General features: G+C 40.1%; 1 protein-coding gene across 4 annotated transcripts in view; it reads left to right on the top strand.

Annotated features, from left to right (window-relative positions):
* Window positions 1–219: 219 nt before the first annotated feature.
* The window catches only part of ogdha (oxoglutarate dehydrogenase a), a 37,024-nt gene continuing 21,857 nt past the window's right edge, over window positions 220–15,386 (top strand). Inside the window, exons 1-4 of one of the 4 annotated variants that reach the window (XM_012835923.3) lie at window positions 220–353; window positions 2,521–2,913; window positions 11,972–12,160; window positions 13,115–13,217. In XM_012835923.3, coding sequence (XP_012691377.1) covers window positions 2,689–2,913; window positions 11,972–12,160; window positions 13,115–13,217 — 517 coding nt within the window. In that variant the 5' untranslated portion in view covers window positions 220–353; window positions 2,521–2,688. Of the gene's footprint in view, window positions 368–983; window positions 1,082–2,520; window positions 2,914–11,971; window positions 12,161–12,639; window positions 12,734–13,114; window positions 13,218–15,386 lie in introns of those variants that run through there. The other 3 variants (XM_012835924.3, XM_031570073.2, XM_031570074.2) reach the window with 3 other exon arrangements.

The following is a 15,386-nucleotide window of genomic DNA, read 5'->3' as shown; positions in this document are numbered from 1 at the left end:
ATGTTTTTTTTGGCTAGTATTTAGCCTTTTTATGATTCTGTTTTCTAATGTCTCTTTTTCATGTTTTGTAGGTCGCTTTGGATAAAAGCGTCTGTTAGATTCTATAACCATAACCAAATATTACTACATAGTACATACCGGTAACAACATAACCGTAGTTGTAGCAGTAGGGGCACAGATGTTATCGCGGTTTGACAGAAGCACTCTCTTGATGACGTAAGCGGCATCACTGCTTCCCGTTCTTCCTAGTGCCTTTAGTTTAGTGTCACACCTGCTTTCAATCTAGCCGGAGACCGAGGCAGCTGGGACTTGGTGTTGTGGGAAGAGCACCAGAACACTCTTCAAGGTTATCGGTGCGTATTTGTCTGTGAGTAATCCTGGTATTATAGTCACATCAGGACTCAGTCTAATCTAAAAGCAGATAAATGTGCATATCAGTTTGACAACTAAGTGATTTCTAGCTGGCTAGCGTTAACTGCTAACGTTAGTTAGCTATGTCTGCAGTTAGTCTGAGATAGTTAGTTTATGTCAGTAAATAACTGAACTGCAACAAATTCTGTTTGTGGACTTCTGTTCTTTTGGGTAGCTTGAAAATATTCTCAGGCATCTTTGTTGCATGACTCACAGGTTAGCGTAACGTTACATCAAATAGCTGTGGAGCTACGGCAGCACTTGACGCTCTGCCCGTGAAAAAAACATTTAACAGTAGCAGTAGTTGCTGAGTAAATGGTCTCATTTAGCCCTGTGTTGCTGAAACTTAAACGTATTTTACGTCTGTGTTCTTGACTTGAAGGGAGGTTTTGCCCGGGCATGGGCTATGCTAGCTAGTACGCTAACATTTTCAAAAGACCCATGTTTAGCAAAGGACACGGTGATTGACACCTCTCGTGTCTTTTCGCCTTCCTTTTCAGATGGACATGAAAATAGAGAACCAATGAGCTGCGAGATATTCGAGTGGGCGGGTCAGGTCAGAGCTAGCTTCACGTGAAGGGGAGTGGGGAACATTGTGGCATGGACACAAGGTCAAAACATAGGCGTGGGTTGACGGGAAGACTCCTAGTCCTCGTACAGGCAAACGCCAGTGAGTGTTTCTCTGGTTTGCCTTTATTTGGGAGCGTTTCTTTAAGTACCCCAGTAAATCCTTTCTGCTCTCTACAAATTTCAATCATGTGTAATATTAAACTTCAATGGTAGGAAGCTGACGTGCCACATGCTAGTTATCCATTGCTAAATTTGCCCTCCATTGAGAACATCTAGGAAGTTGGCTAGTGGGAATTCGTGATGTAAACAGAACATGTTAAAATAACGCTATATGAATAGAGTGGTTTCATAGAGTAATTAGGAATTTGGTGGTATTGTATCTTAAGTTACTGTGTTCGCTTTTATGTTGACGTTATTGTTCAGATCAGAAAGTCGACTAACAAGGTTTAACATTGTGGACACTGAACAAGTTCTCCTTTTCAGTTTGATTACTAATGATAAGCTTCACTGTGAAGTATGCACCATAACCATGTTGCGGCCGATCGATGTACATCATTTGGTGTATGGTGTTTCCAACCGCGTTTTCTCAGAATACTGTTCATGTAATGCCAATTTTTACCATACGTTTTCTTTCTCCGCTTTCATTTGTCACGCTGGCATGTATAGCCAGAGACACACTAAACCGACATAAAAGAACTAGCGGCTTATTAACAGCTTTGTTTAAGTGCAAAGGCGAGTTACTTCTCTCCTTAGATACTCGGGAGTGTGACAGACTTTGAGCATTTGTATTCACAAACGGGAACATCATGAACTCTCTAAAGTGACACAGCATTATTTGATTTTGAAGTGTTATGTGTCATGTCTTGGAACCAGTCATGTTCTTGTATAGTGTATGCCTACTTTTTAACATGGACATTACATTGAAAGCATGTCAATTCTGCCCATTTTTTTCGTCTGAGGGACATGATACTATGATTCTACAATATTTCTTCATCATACCGGTTGAACTTCCAATCAGAATCCTCTCTCTCTCCGATGGGCTCCGTCGCCAATTCAACATGCTCATTTGGCCAAAAAGTTGGCAACAGGGCCCGACTAGCCAACGGTTTGGGACACTGCACAAACCAGGGCTGCAGACGCTCACCGATGGCCCGACATTGGTTGACCGTTGGCCTGGTGTGTCACAGGCTTACATGTCCCCCCCCCAGTCGGAGGCACTCTGCCTCAAGCTCAGCTGTTCACCACTTTAAATAAGAACTTAATAAGAGTATGTCACATCAAATATTTGACCAGATTTACAATTAAGTGATCAAAGTTCCAGTTAAGTGCTGCGTGTCAAATGAGATCTCACTGATGACAGTATAAATCTTACATGTAAACAAGATGTGTAGCTGTGCAGTCTTGTTTGGGTTTCTTCACTAGGTGTGTGTGTGTGTGTGTGTGTCACTTAAACTTTCTTTTATCTCATTGACAACCTTGAACTGAAATCGATGATGATGATGACGAGCCTTTCTAAAGTTTATATTATCTCTCCCCCAGGTTCTTAAACTCAGAGAACAGACCAACACACCCACTGAAAGAAGGTGCCTTTGAGAGACGGGCTTTGGGAACGGAAGTAACATCCACCACATTGCCTGTGCACGCAGAAGAGAAGAGGAGTTGGCGACACTTGCAGTGCTGAGTGCGGTGGTTGTATAGGGGACTACAATGCATCGTTTAAGGACTTGTGCATCACGGCTGCGGCCTCTCACAGCCTCTCAGACTGTTCAGAGCCTATCACAGCAGAGGCCAGCAGTCATCAACAGGACGCTACAGCCAATCAGGCGCTACACTGCACCTGTGGCTGCCGAACCATTTCTGAATGGAACAAGTTCAAACTATGTGGAGGAAATGTACCTTGCATGGCTCGAGGATCCCAAGAGTGTTCATAAGGTAGGTGATGTATGGAATGGAGGAACACCTCAGCAATCTCAGCAGCTCCTCTTGTTGCACCTTACCAGTCATTTGTTAGTGCTCACCCAGGCTATATACTATACTATACTACATACCTATATTGGACATGGCAAAAAATGAAAGGTCTGGAATGAATTTCCTGTTCACTGGGTATAAATATTGCAGCTTTTTAAAATATTGTTAAAAATGACTATCGTCACAATTGGTGTCAAGTGGTGAATGTAAACAAACATGCTTATTTGCATCAATGTTACATTATCAAGCTTTTTAGTTTTTACAAGGTAGTCCTTCTGTGTGAATTCAGCTTCTTCGTTGGCAGTCTTTTAATGCACAGAACTACACAAGTATGAAGGATTCTCTCTATTTCCAGTTTTTTAAAGAGTATTTTCAAAAGAAGGGTTCTTTCGTGCTCTGAAAATGTCTTGGAGTTTTCCACTGTGCTTGGATGTGTCAAGCTTACCTTTGGCCTTTGGCCTAAAACTGTATTCCAAGCGTTGGTGACATCTTACTACTGTGGTTATTAAGTTGTTATTATGTTATTTAGGTTATTGTTGATTTAAGATTTTTAGTTAAGTTTATAAAGTTCTACAGTGAAAGTAAATGAATGCAACATTATATAAAAATAATGTCCTGTTTATGATGCATCATCTCATGTGAATGAGAGAAAAACATATCTGTCATACTGACCTCTCGCCCAGGTTCTCCAGGTCGGAACTTATGAAAAAACACCTTTTACAACCTGATGGCGCCAATCATTGCTGAAAAACATCAGTTTCGCAAGCTGTGTAGTTTCTATCAATGCAGATTTAGCTGTCCTGGTCTGTTAAAGGCAGGCCTTTTGGAAATTATCAAGTTAGTTTGCTAGTTTTAGACAAAACTAATGATCACCTTCACAGTAGAGAATGTACGATTGTAGATGTTTGTATATCTCTTGGGAATTTTCTTGGATAATCTGTCACTTTTTGAGGCAACTAGTTTTGGTATCAGCTTCAAATTCATTATGATGTATGGTTATGTGAAGCATAGGTAAAACGCACATCTTGTTCCCACTAGCCATCCAGGCTACTACATCGTTCAGTGATCTGGCACACCTTGCGAAAATGTAAGAAAAACTTTCACAGCACAACGTTGCGAGCGATATCACCATCATTTAGACACCATTTAGTGTGCTGTAAGCTTTTGTCAGTGCCGACTTGGCTGTTGTTGGTCTTAGCAAGGTTTTGGCATGCCTTTTAGGTAGTTAGCTTGCTAGTTTTAGACCATCTTCTAGTATGTTTTGTAAATTTCACCCCACTAACACTATCAATAAGTAATGTCAATTTATAATGTTGCACTTATACTGAGTCAACTAGCTAGCGGACTTTATAAAATCGCTTTGCTGCTTAATGCAGAACTTCATTCACTTTCCAAAGAGTGTAGAGTTGCAGCCTTTTCTTGTGACCATTTCATGTGCAGATTGTGATTTGGATGCTTGGTTTATCTTGTAACTTGAATCATTCAAGGACACTTCCTTCTCGGACTCTGTAGAGCTCAATTGACCTTGGAAAACTAAAAAGTTCAGTACGTCGCCTGTTCGTTACAAGGGCACATTGCTTGAGTTCTTCTGAGTAAAAATAGCATGCAGCAGCACGGCCAGAAAAGCATGTTGACCTCAGACACAACGTCACCCACCCTACTTCTCATTATCAGCAGCAAATTAAGCTTTTTCTATTGAACTTAAACACAACACACCAACACGGTGTACTGTTTAACCATGGGCTGTTAAAATGTAATAAAGAAAAGATGTAGAGTGGATTGACAGCTGTATTAAGTAGCATGCTTTGTTACACAAACTCTACCTCTGTGGCCTACCTCACTGCCTAAGAACGAAGTTATTGCATTAGTGTTCTTGAGCTCAACACTACAGAAACAAATGTTACCGTGAGCAGTCTGTTCTCTTCTGGTAGTCTAATGTGTAGCTTGTGTGCTCAGCTATGCTGATGAAGTGTTATATTAGGTAAGTAGCTGCATACTATTCACCTGAAAAAGCTGAAAAATACAAATTTGTTTCTTCAGGTTCAGTTTGGACCTCTGCCTCTAAAATAAGTCCTTACTGAGATGAGGTTGTCAAATATAGATGTGTTTTTTTTTTTTTCCCCAGCATTTGGCAATGTAATTATGTTCTTTTCTTGACCTGTTGCAGTGGTTGTTGTGGTGTGCTGCACAGAGCAGTGAATTTGACCTTAGATTTGACCTTTTACCCAATCACGGTTTAGTAAAATGCTCAGTATAGTCCATCAAGAACCCTGTTGAAGGCAGTGTTTTTAGTTTGTCAAAGGTTTACAAACCCGGTTGAATGCCTTGTTTTTAGTTTGTCAAAGGTTTACAAACCCTGTTGAAGGCAGTGTTTTTAGTTTGTCAAAGGTTTACAAACCCGGTTGAATGCCTTGTTTTTAGTTTGTCAAAGGTTTACAAACCCTGTTGAAGGCCGTGTTTTTAGTTTGTGCAAATGCTCAGTACATTAGGAATCTCGTTGGATGTTTTATTGATGCAACACATTTTAGTCCTCTAACTTGTTGGCCTTGTTGTGACAATTTATGACAGTATTATCAGTATGTTACGCATAGGTGCACATGTCCATGTATCATTTGTTTTTTTGAAATGGTGCAAAAAATATTTTGCGCTTTTTATTAGTTCCGGTCATCAAAGTATGGGTTACTTTTTTCGTTTCAAGTCAGGGCATAAAGTGCCGGTTGACCTCAGAGAATTATTATTAGATGGCTAAATCAGATAAAGTGTTGTCAATTGATACATTTTTGTTTACTAAATAATAGCAATATTTGCTGTGGATAATCATGATATTTTGCTTATTTTCCTTGCTGGTAATAATTAATATTTAAATGCAAAATCACATAATTGGTGTAGAATCAGCATCAGGGAAGTATATTTAAATTCAGATACTATTGTTTTAATAGCATCTTTTGAACTTTGAACACAGATTCTCTTCTGTGAATGCTTATTTGTAACAAAGTGTGAAGGGACCTTTATTTTGAAACTTGGATTGAGATGAAGCCGGTAGGTAGTTAGATCGTGACGTTGAACACTGAGCTGGTGGGCAATAAACTGAAATCTCCAAACCAATTGCATTATATACATGGACTTTATACAATGCACATGTTAAATGGCCTTTACTTCAGACCTTTCATCTTTTGTTTTTATCCTACAACCTTGCTACACATACAAGTTTTATTTGTGGTTTATAACTATGTCATGCATTACTCACCATTCCCATCCCCTGGCATATAAATGCAAATAATAGCATAAGAGTACACTTTAGCACACAGCAAACAAACAAAACATTACATAACACTAGATTGTACATAGATTGAGAAATGTGCAGTGTTGCATTTCATTTATGTTTGGAGCTTTTTGAAAAGTATTTTTTTTCCCAGCGGATTTACTGGAAGGAAACAGATTTAGGTTAATAAAAATGTTCTCCCATTCGACACGCTACATCACTACCACATTCTTTGGACGCACGCCAAATGGGATGTGCATTATTCAAACTCTTTAGGATTCATTTCTGGAGTAGCGCTACCTAGTGAATTGTGTTAAATACAAAAATCTGCCACTTTTCTAGCCAGTATCCTGTGATTAAAAAGGTTACAATTTCACGATAACCCGTAGGTAGCTGCAACTGACCAATTTCAATATCTCAAGAACGATTTAAGCTTAAGTTTTGAAATTTGGTATGCTTATACTTGACTACAATTGCTCATCTCATTAAGTTCCATTTGGCTAGCTCACCAAATGGTTACCTATGGCCAATCATAATTCACCAGCTAATGCATGTTGGTGTGGCCAATCTGAATGGAATATTGAAAGCTCATTAACAATGGCATATAGAAGTTGTTTATCTAGTTTCAAACAAAACATGCATAAGGTGTCGCTTCAAGTAAGTTACAATCTGTTTTCCTCCGTTCCTCTGGCATGGATTCGACTATCTTCAAAATGAATTTGACATGATTTGTTTGAAACATCTGCATCATTAATATCAGTACTTTCCTGGAAAACCTGTTTGTATGCAATCTGACGCATGTCTTCTGCCCTCTGGTGGATTATCCATGCACTGTAGGTGCACTAAAGGTAGTAGTGGGCCTTTGAATGCTATATACAAAATGGCTGCCTTCATGTTATAACGCACAAGTATTTGGCAGGCAATTTATTATTAGCTTATAATTACTGAAAATCTCATACTTTATTTTACAGTAAAATGTATCAGGTATTTAAAGTAAATACATCAAGTATGAAATGGGGTAAAGCAAGTATTGGACCTGATTCTCAAGTGTCTTCTTAAATATCTTCTTACAAACTTCTTAAGACCAACCCTAAGGAAGATCTCCGCCGGATTCATGAACGTGTGGAAATGTATTCTTAAACCGCCAAAGTGTTCTTAGCTGTGCACTGATTCTTAAATTGAACGCACGTTCTCGTACACCTAATTTGCATACATAAACGCCCCGTCAGCTCCTTATAAGGGCATGCAACTATAGAGCCGCGTGCAAACAGAATCCACAGACAACGCGAAAGCAACTTGAGACTGATCAAAGTTATGTCAGCACGGAAAGCGAACACAGGTGGTGCACCGGCCAGTAAATACAGACCTTCCTTCACTGGTGCAGAGGTGGAGGTACTGTTGCAGAAAGTAGATATGTCCATTCTATTGCACTAGGGCTATTTATTTATTCACTGCCATTTGCAGTGTTCGTGTAGTGTTTTTATTTATTTTAGGATATCACAATGCCTTGTAGAATCATGATTATAAATGTGAAACGTAATTGTTAATGATACAAATATTCTCGTATTTATTATTATTATAATTATGTAAATATGAGGATGTCTGTAGAATTGATGTGAACGCAATCACCAACGATTTCTCACAAATTCAGCCCTTAAGAACATGGGTGCACTCCAATCTGGACTGTCTACGACTGCTTTTCCCTGTTCTTAAATCCTGTTCTTAGCTAAGAACAAATCCCAGATAAGTAACTTTCATGAATGCCAGAATTGTCCCGGGAACTTCGTAAGTGGAGTTAAGAAAAAGTTAAGAAGAAATTTCTTCTCAACTGCGTTCGAGAATGAGGTCCAATGTTATTTACTTTTATTATTATTATTATTTTTATTATTATTATTTACTATTATTTGTAAATCCGTCCATTTGTTTTTGTATTGTAATTCATGATGCTGACAGAAATTATATCAACAAAACCCCATCATGTATGTAAACGTTTGTTGTTTTTGTCAAGGACCAATAAACACTTCAACTTAAAATATAACGGCATGCAACAATGATCTGGACCATGGTGAACAGGATATTTATTTGGTACACTGTGTGTTTAATGTCACTAATAATTCAGTGATCAAGAGAAAATCGAAAACATTACACTCATAATGCAAGGTTATTCATAACTTGGGCAACAGTGACTTGCCTTTGGAACAAAAAAAGTGATGCCCAAAATGTAGCCTCCCTAATGTAAATAGACTGGTCATACTCCATACTAGGGATGGGCATAATTAATCGACGATCGATTAATTGATCATTAAGAATTTCCTCGATGAAATAATTTTTTCATCGATTAAAATTAATGCATGTTCTGTTGCGTAGTGTGCGTGTAATTTATTTATTTTAGGGCTGTCAAAGTTAACGCGTTATTCTATGAGATTATTGTGGCGGAGATTAATGCAATCAAATATTTGAACGCAGTTAACGCAACTTTGTTTACTTCCGGTGCGCGTTGACCCGTGGCACAAAACCGCCCCTTGTCTGCAGTCAGTTAGATAGAAGAGACCGAGACGGTAGTTAAAGATGGAGAGAGCTGAGGGATTGTTGGGCGGAAAGTTTCTGTTTAAGAGGCAAAATGACAGAACAATCGACAAAACTAAAGTTGTATGTAGCATTTGTCAAGCTGAATGTAGCTATCACAGAAGCAGCTCGTGTTTAAGTTATCACCTTAATGCAAAGCACCCGACAGAAAGCAGTCCCAGGTTAGATGGTGGCCAACCCACACTCCACGACTTCTCTAGGAAATGAACTAGACCAGTCCGTGAAAAGGTTACCAACGCTGTAGCAGTTTAGGTTGCGGGTGACTGTCGGCCCATCAACATAGTTGAAGACGGTGGGCTGACTGAGGTGATTCGAATTGCTTTTGGGGACAATTCTTACGATTTACCGTCGAGGGGCACCATTGTGTCTCGCATACATTCCTTGGCTGATGGCGAGAGAGCACGAACAAAATACAATTAAACAACAGTGTCTAAAATAATGAATGAAGTGATTACTCGTTAATTTATAAGATTTAGTCTTTAGAAGAAAACAAACTTTTAATCACGATGAATCTAGATGAATGAATTTCAAAATGTGAGATTAATTAGTTAGAGAGAAAAAAAACCGAAGGTCAGTTGTGTTTATGAGCACCGGCTTCTAGCTACTCCATACGTACTGGACTAGAAGTTAATTTAGCAATCCATATCACAGTAGCATGAAGCCAGGACTTTACCATAAGCCAGCCAACAGCATAGGCATAGTTTGCTGTTAGATATCATATTAAGCTAATGTTTCAGTTGTTTAAATAAGTAACGTTAGCCTGTTAAAAAGCACACTAATCCTTCCTTGCAGTAAATTGGCATTAATGATCATCCAATCTGAATGTGATGGTATACATACAATATACATCCATATTGTGTTCAGTTGAGCCGGCCAGTTGATCCATTTGATGCCACATTTCATAGGCGTGTCTTCACCGCGTACGAATGGTGTAAGCAACAGACTTTTGTTTGACTTTTAACCAGCAACAGTGACTTCTACATTCATTATTGTACATAATCGCATATCAATCTGAACTGGTTTAACTTGGCTGGCGTGAGTAGAAGCAGATGGGTGCACACATATTGCTGAAACCGCTTCAAACATTTCACTCATAGTCAACCATTAGCCGTTGTTGAAAATCCTCCTCAATGTTTTCAATATGTGACTGTTTGTTGACATTGTTATGAAGGCCTGACATTATTAGCAATACGATTGGTACCATGTTAACTTAGTGGGAATTTCCTCCTGACATGATATCACCCCTGTGTTGTGGGCCTGTAATGGAAGGTCCCATTAGGGGTGGGTTCAGCTGCCTGCTAAAAGGGTTGGTAGTGAGGCCTCTTTGGTGAGAAGGACACTCTGTCTGTGCTCTCCTCAGAAGTGTGAGGTCTGTTATATTTCTGCTGCCTGTAGGGATATCTGTCCCAAGGTGTTGTAGTGGCTGTGCATATGCAGCAGTCAATTTCTATTGTCAGTCTTTCTGTTGCAAGCAAAGTGACATTTGGCTCCAAAGCTGTAGAACAGAAAAAATATTTTCTTCTTTTCTTTTTTCCTTTGATTTTAAGTACCTTTTAATAGCAACCTCAGGATTTGTTTTTAGGACTGTACTAAACCAACCTCTATGACAGGGGTCGGCAAGTAACTTGGGCCGCGGGCCAGTATTTTTCCTCGCCACTAGGTGGCGGGCCAAAGTCTGGGTTACTGCATATTAAGACGCTGCGATAGGTGCACTCGCAACAACTAGGCCTACATGGAGAATGGATAGGTCTACTACAAATAACTAATGATAATAAACCATGTGAATGAGCCCATTGGTTGTCTGTTTGAATAATTTAATTATTTTAACGAACTCTGTCTTAACCCCCTGTCAATATAGCCTTGCCTATTGTGAATAATAGAAATGACGAAGTTTTTTCAACATTGAGCCTCCCAATTAGACCTAGGCTACTACTTAGAGTCCATCTTAGACTACTTTTATTTCGAAATAGTTGGTTGACGCACCTCCTTACAATGTTTATTGTTTGGGAAAATAGCGTGCAGAGAGAAATTAGCATACAATGTCTTTGTCAAAAGGTCTGAAGAGGAAAGTTGACAACGACAACAGAGCCTATTAAACTTTGCCTTCATCTTACCCGGCTTCACTAATGGAAAGCCCATGTGTCTCATCTGCAACAAAGTTGTTGTGGTTTGCAAAGGGTACAACGTCAATGATCTAGCTATGTCTCTTCAATTTAAGGAGTGATGAGGCTGGTGCACTCAATAGCACGCTATCGACTAACATTACCTCAGACAAGGTAGCTAGCTAGCAGGTTAGCTGGCAAAATAGTCTTACAAAACGAGATGACGATTCAAATTTTAAAAGACGTTTTTTCTGACTTCCACAAACAGAAAACACAGCCGATTACCCACGTTGTCATTATTGGTGCACAAAAACAGCTCTCACTGACTGACACCGGTGCTTGCTTTGTAGTAACGTTAAAATTCGCTTTATTGAACGTCCTACAAAAGTCCCCCAATAAAAGTGTCATGGGTTTACAATCCATTTAAATTTCATTGATCTAGCGATGTCAATTCAGAGATGCTAGTTATAAACCAACCGACACTTCTCTGTGACAGCCATACGAAGACGTTACGGGTTGAGAGGGTTGCCTTGCCAGAACAAACAGGAGGATGCTAGATAATATTACTATTTCTAATACGTTTTTGAAGTCATCCAAACGTGGTGGCTCGTCATCGTTGGTGCACATAAATACTGTCTCATCCAGTGAGAATAGACGCGGGCGTTTAGGATTACTAGCCATAACTGTAAAACACACTGTTTCTCCTCAGGCGATCTGTCAGTAGTGAGATGTAGCGATAAAAAACTTCAGAAAAGTCAATGACAGGAAACCCAGTTTCCGGTTTCAAAATAAAAGTAAAATGTTAATCTAACCATTAGTGGGGTATTATTTCATGAATTAATGTTGTAGTATAAAAACTGTCTCTTTAAAAAAAACTGCTACGATCGGAATAATTTGACGGGCTCAAAAAATTAACTGGCGGGCCACAATTTGCCCGCGGGCCGCCTGTTGCCGACCCATGCTCTATGATAACTCTCTTTCTCTTGTTTCTCTCATTTTCCACTTTTTATTTGAATGTATCCTCCCTTTGTCTCTCTCATCTTGCCTAATTTGTCTTTCCCCCCTTTCCCAGTCTTGGGATGTTTTTTTCAGGAATGCCAACGCAGGAGCTCCTCCGGGCACAGCCCACCAAAGCCCCCCTCCGCTGGGGACCAGCCTGGCCAGCCTCACTCAGGCCCAGTCTCTGGTGGGGGCCCAGCCCAACGTGGAGAAGCTGGTGGAGGATCACTTGGCCGTGCAGTCACTCATCCGCGCCTACCAGGTTAGACCACCACACCGTACAACCAGCTCAGGGGTTTAGAACGGAAATAATAATTCCAATGTAGTCTAGTGGTTGAGTAATGGTTAGAGCATGAAAACATGGCTTTATGAGTTGTATCTTTATGAGCTGCTGTAGTCTCAGTCAAATGTCATGTTAGTAGTCAAGTGGGCAGATTAATAATCCGAATCCATACTAAATGACGGTGTATGTAATATTGATGTTAACAGTGTACAGGATGTTTTCAGTTGAACAGGGGGATATTCCACAGTAAAGTTCCTAGTACATTTAAATATATCTGGCTTAATTTGAGGAACCCTAAAGTAAAATTGACGACTAAGTAAGTGATTTCCAGCTAATTCAGCTTACAGAATTCCGTAAGTAAAATCAAGAATTCAGTAAAATGGAGAATGCAATCAGATCAGTGAAACATCATGACCCAGGTGCATGCTGTCATATGACTGCTGTGACCTTGCTTTCAGGTGATGGGCCATCACAATGCCCAACTCGATCCCCTTGGCATCAGTTGTGTAAATTTTGACGATGCCCCAGTAAATACTGGGTTCCAGCATGTCGGTGAGAAATGTTCAACTCCCTTCGTTCCTCAGAACGCCATTAATGAGCTTGTCCTGTGTTAATGTTGCTTTCCCCCCTCCCTCGTCCTCTCTGGCCCCCTATATTCCCATTTCATTTTTCTCACAACTTTTGTCCTGTCCCATGTCCTGTCGTGAACCTCTGTCTCCTGTCTGCATCAAAACACATTTGATGTGTCTGTGATGCGTGACTCTCTCCCACCTCCTCTACTTTTCCTCACCTTCATTTTGCCTATCCACCACCTCCTCTCCTCCTCCTCTCCACCTCCTCTCCTCCACCTCCTCTCCTCCTCCTCCTCCTTCTCTCCCCTTGTTGGTCGTTGTTGCACTCCGGCCCCACCTTGGGGGTTTTATTCTCTTGTAGATTCGAGGGCACCATGTAGCTCAGCTGGATCCTTTGGGAATAATGGACGCCGATCTGGACTCTAGCGTTCCCTCCGACATTATTACATCTACCGACAAACTGGGTGAGACAAAAGCAAGATGACTGATTTGTCTGATCTTTCATGAAGTCACTGATCAGCTCTGACCGCTGGATCAAATGGCCACAGGGAACACGAGGCTCTATACCTCATGCTTCTGCTTACGGGCCAAGCTTAGCCTGTCTTTCTAAAGAGTGAGCCTGCTCCCTTGTTCTGCCGTGTGCAAGTCTTGCATAGAATAGCCATTAGGTAGTATCCAGGCTTTGTATTACAGGGCTTATTACTGGCTACGCTTGCCCCTTTTCTTTCCTAGAGATGGGCACCTGAGCTCCTGTTCTGTGCCTGTCTCTTCAGCTTCAGTGCCCTTGAAGATATTGTAGCCTAGTTTCCATGACCTGTCTTCTGGATTCAGACTGGCAGTAAACCAGTCTCTTTTGAGTACCTCTCTGTTTCTTTGAGTACCATAGACGTTTATTTAAGGCTGTCTTCATGCTCACATTCCAAAAGCCACATCTCTCAGTTTCAACTTGGCGAGTTTAGAGGAAATGTTTCAAGTGGTAAAAGCTAAAAATGAAAACAGAGAGACACCAAAAGAAGGCAACATTAGATTAGAAGTTAAGACTGCCGTCCCGTCTCCTTTGACTCCTCTGACTGAACTAATCTTCTTGCTTGCCTTGCATATTGCTGAATACTACTGCATTTGTACTAAATACTGACTACCCTCTGCTCATAGAGCAGCACATACTTTAGGGATCAAACACCTTGGTGAACAGTTGAATATGACTGAAATCTTTGAATGGTTTTGAGCTTGTTTTTTTTTTTTGACCGGTTCTCTTGTTTGAATTTGCACCGCCTCTCATCTGCCGCTCAAAAAGTAATACAAATAATCAAATGTAATAAGTTACAATACTTTGAAGTAATGAAAAAAGTTTACATTACATTACATTTTTAACAGGGTAATTAGTAATCTGCGACCTATTGCATTTCAGAAGTAACCTTCCCAACCCTTGACTATATGTAGTCATTTTAGTTTAAAACATTACAAATTAGTCACAAATATCAATATGAAGAAATTATGATGATGATGATGATGATGACATAATGAAGATATCTACTAAAATTTGCATGGCCACACAATTAACCAGCTGGCTACCTTTTAGCTCAAGCTCATTGGTTAACATTTAAGGGTTAGCCCGTCATCTAGCTCAAAAGCTTTAGTGCTTCAAAGATCTACAAGGGTCTATTTGCCTCTACTAAATGAACACAACATATAAAGGTGTTGATGGAGACACTAATGGTCGTCTAGATATCTTTCAATCATATGAATGTTTCCATGCTACATGTAGCCTCTAGCCTCTCCAATCTTGACCAAAGTATTTGGGTCCTCCTGGAGGGGAAGGAGCTAGGGGTGGATTAACCTGCCTTCCACTTGTTTGAAGTGTTGAGTATGAAATAGTTTAGATCACTAGCTGACAGAGGGCAAGTCCTGCATATCACACATTTAATGTCAATGGATGACCAGCTATATAAGGCACTGAACAGCAACAACTGTTTTACACCCTAGCAGAAAAGCAATTGTGGATCATTCCATGTAAAGTCACCCAATGTATGAGAATCTCCCCTGGTGGCCATCTTAGAATTTCTGGATTTTTTTTCTTTCTATGTGTATGGATGGTGAAGTGATTTAGTCAAATAAATAATTTAACATCAGCGTAACAGTTCAGGTTGCCATATCTATGACCAGATAGGTGCAGGGGCATGGCATAGTTGCAATGACATATTGAAGTAGCTAGTTAACAGCCTTGCTACACACGGGTGGATTTGGAATAGGTGTCATTTGGGTGACTGAAAGGGCTAGCTGGACAGAAAGTAGTGACCTGGGCACGTCATCAAGATTGTTTATAAAGATAGCTGCATACTCCCATTGTAGCCACAGCTGTGGTGACCATGGCAGTTTGGAATGAACATATTGAGTATGAAGTCAGATGACATTTGTCTTTCGACACCATGAGCAATAGCATTATATATTGCCAATTTTTTAAATATTTTTCTTGTTGATGAATATGTCTTTTCAGTTCTCATCAGTTTGTTCCCGATAGAAGACTCTTAACACTTCCAAATGTGGGTCATCATCAGACAGGGCTGATCTGATTGATCAGTCCTTCCCCTTTAAATGTTATCAGAATCATTGATCAGTCCTTCCCCTTTAAATGT

The sequence above is a fragment of the Clupea harengus genome, chromosome 7 (genome assembly GCF_900700415.2).
Source record: "Clupea harengus chromosome 7, Ch_v2.0.2, whole genome shotgun sequence".
NCBI lineage: Eukaryota > Metazoa > Chordata > Actinopteri > Clupeiformes > Clupeidae > Clupea > Clupea harengus.
Note: the sequence above shows the minus strand (reverse complement) of the source record. Positions and strands in the feature narration are given on the sequence as shown.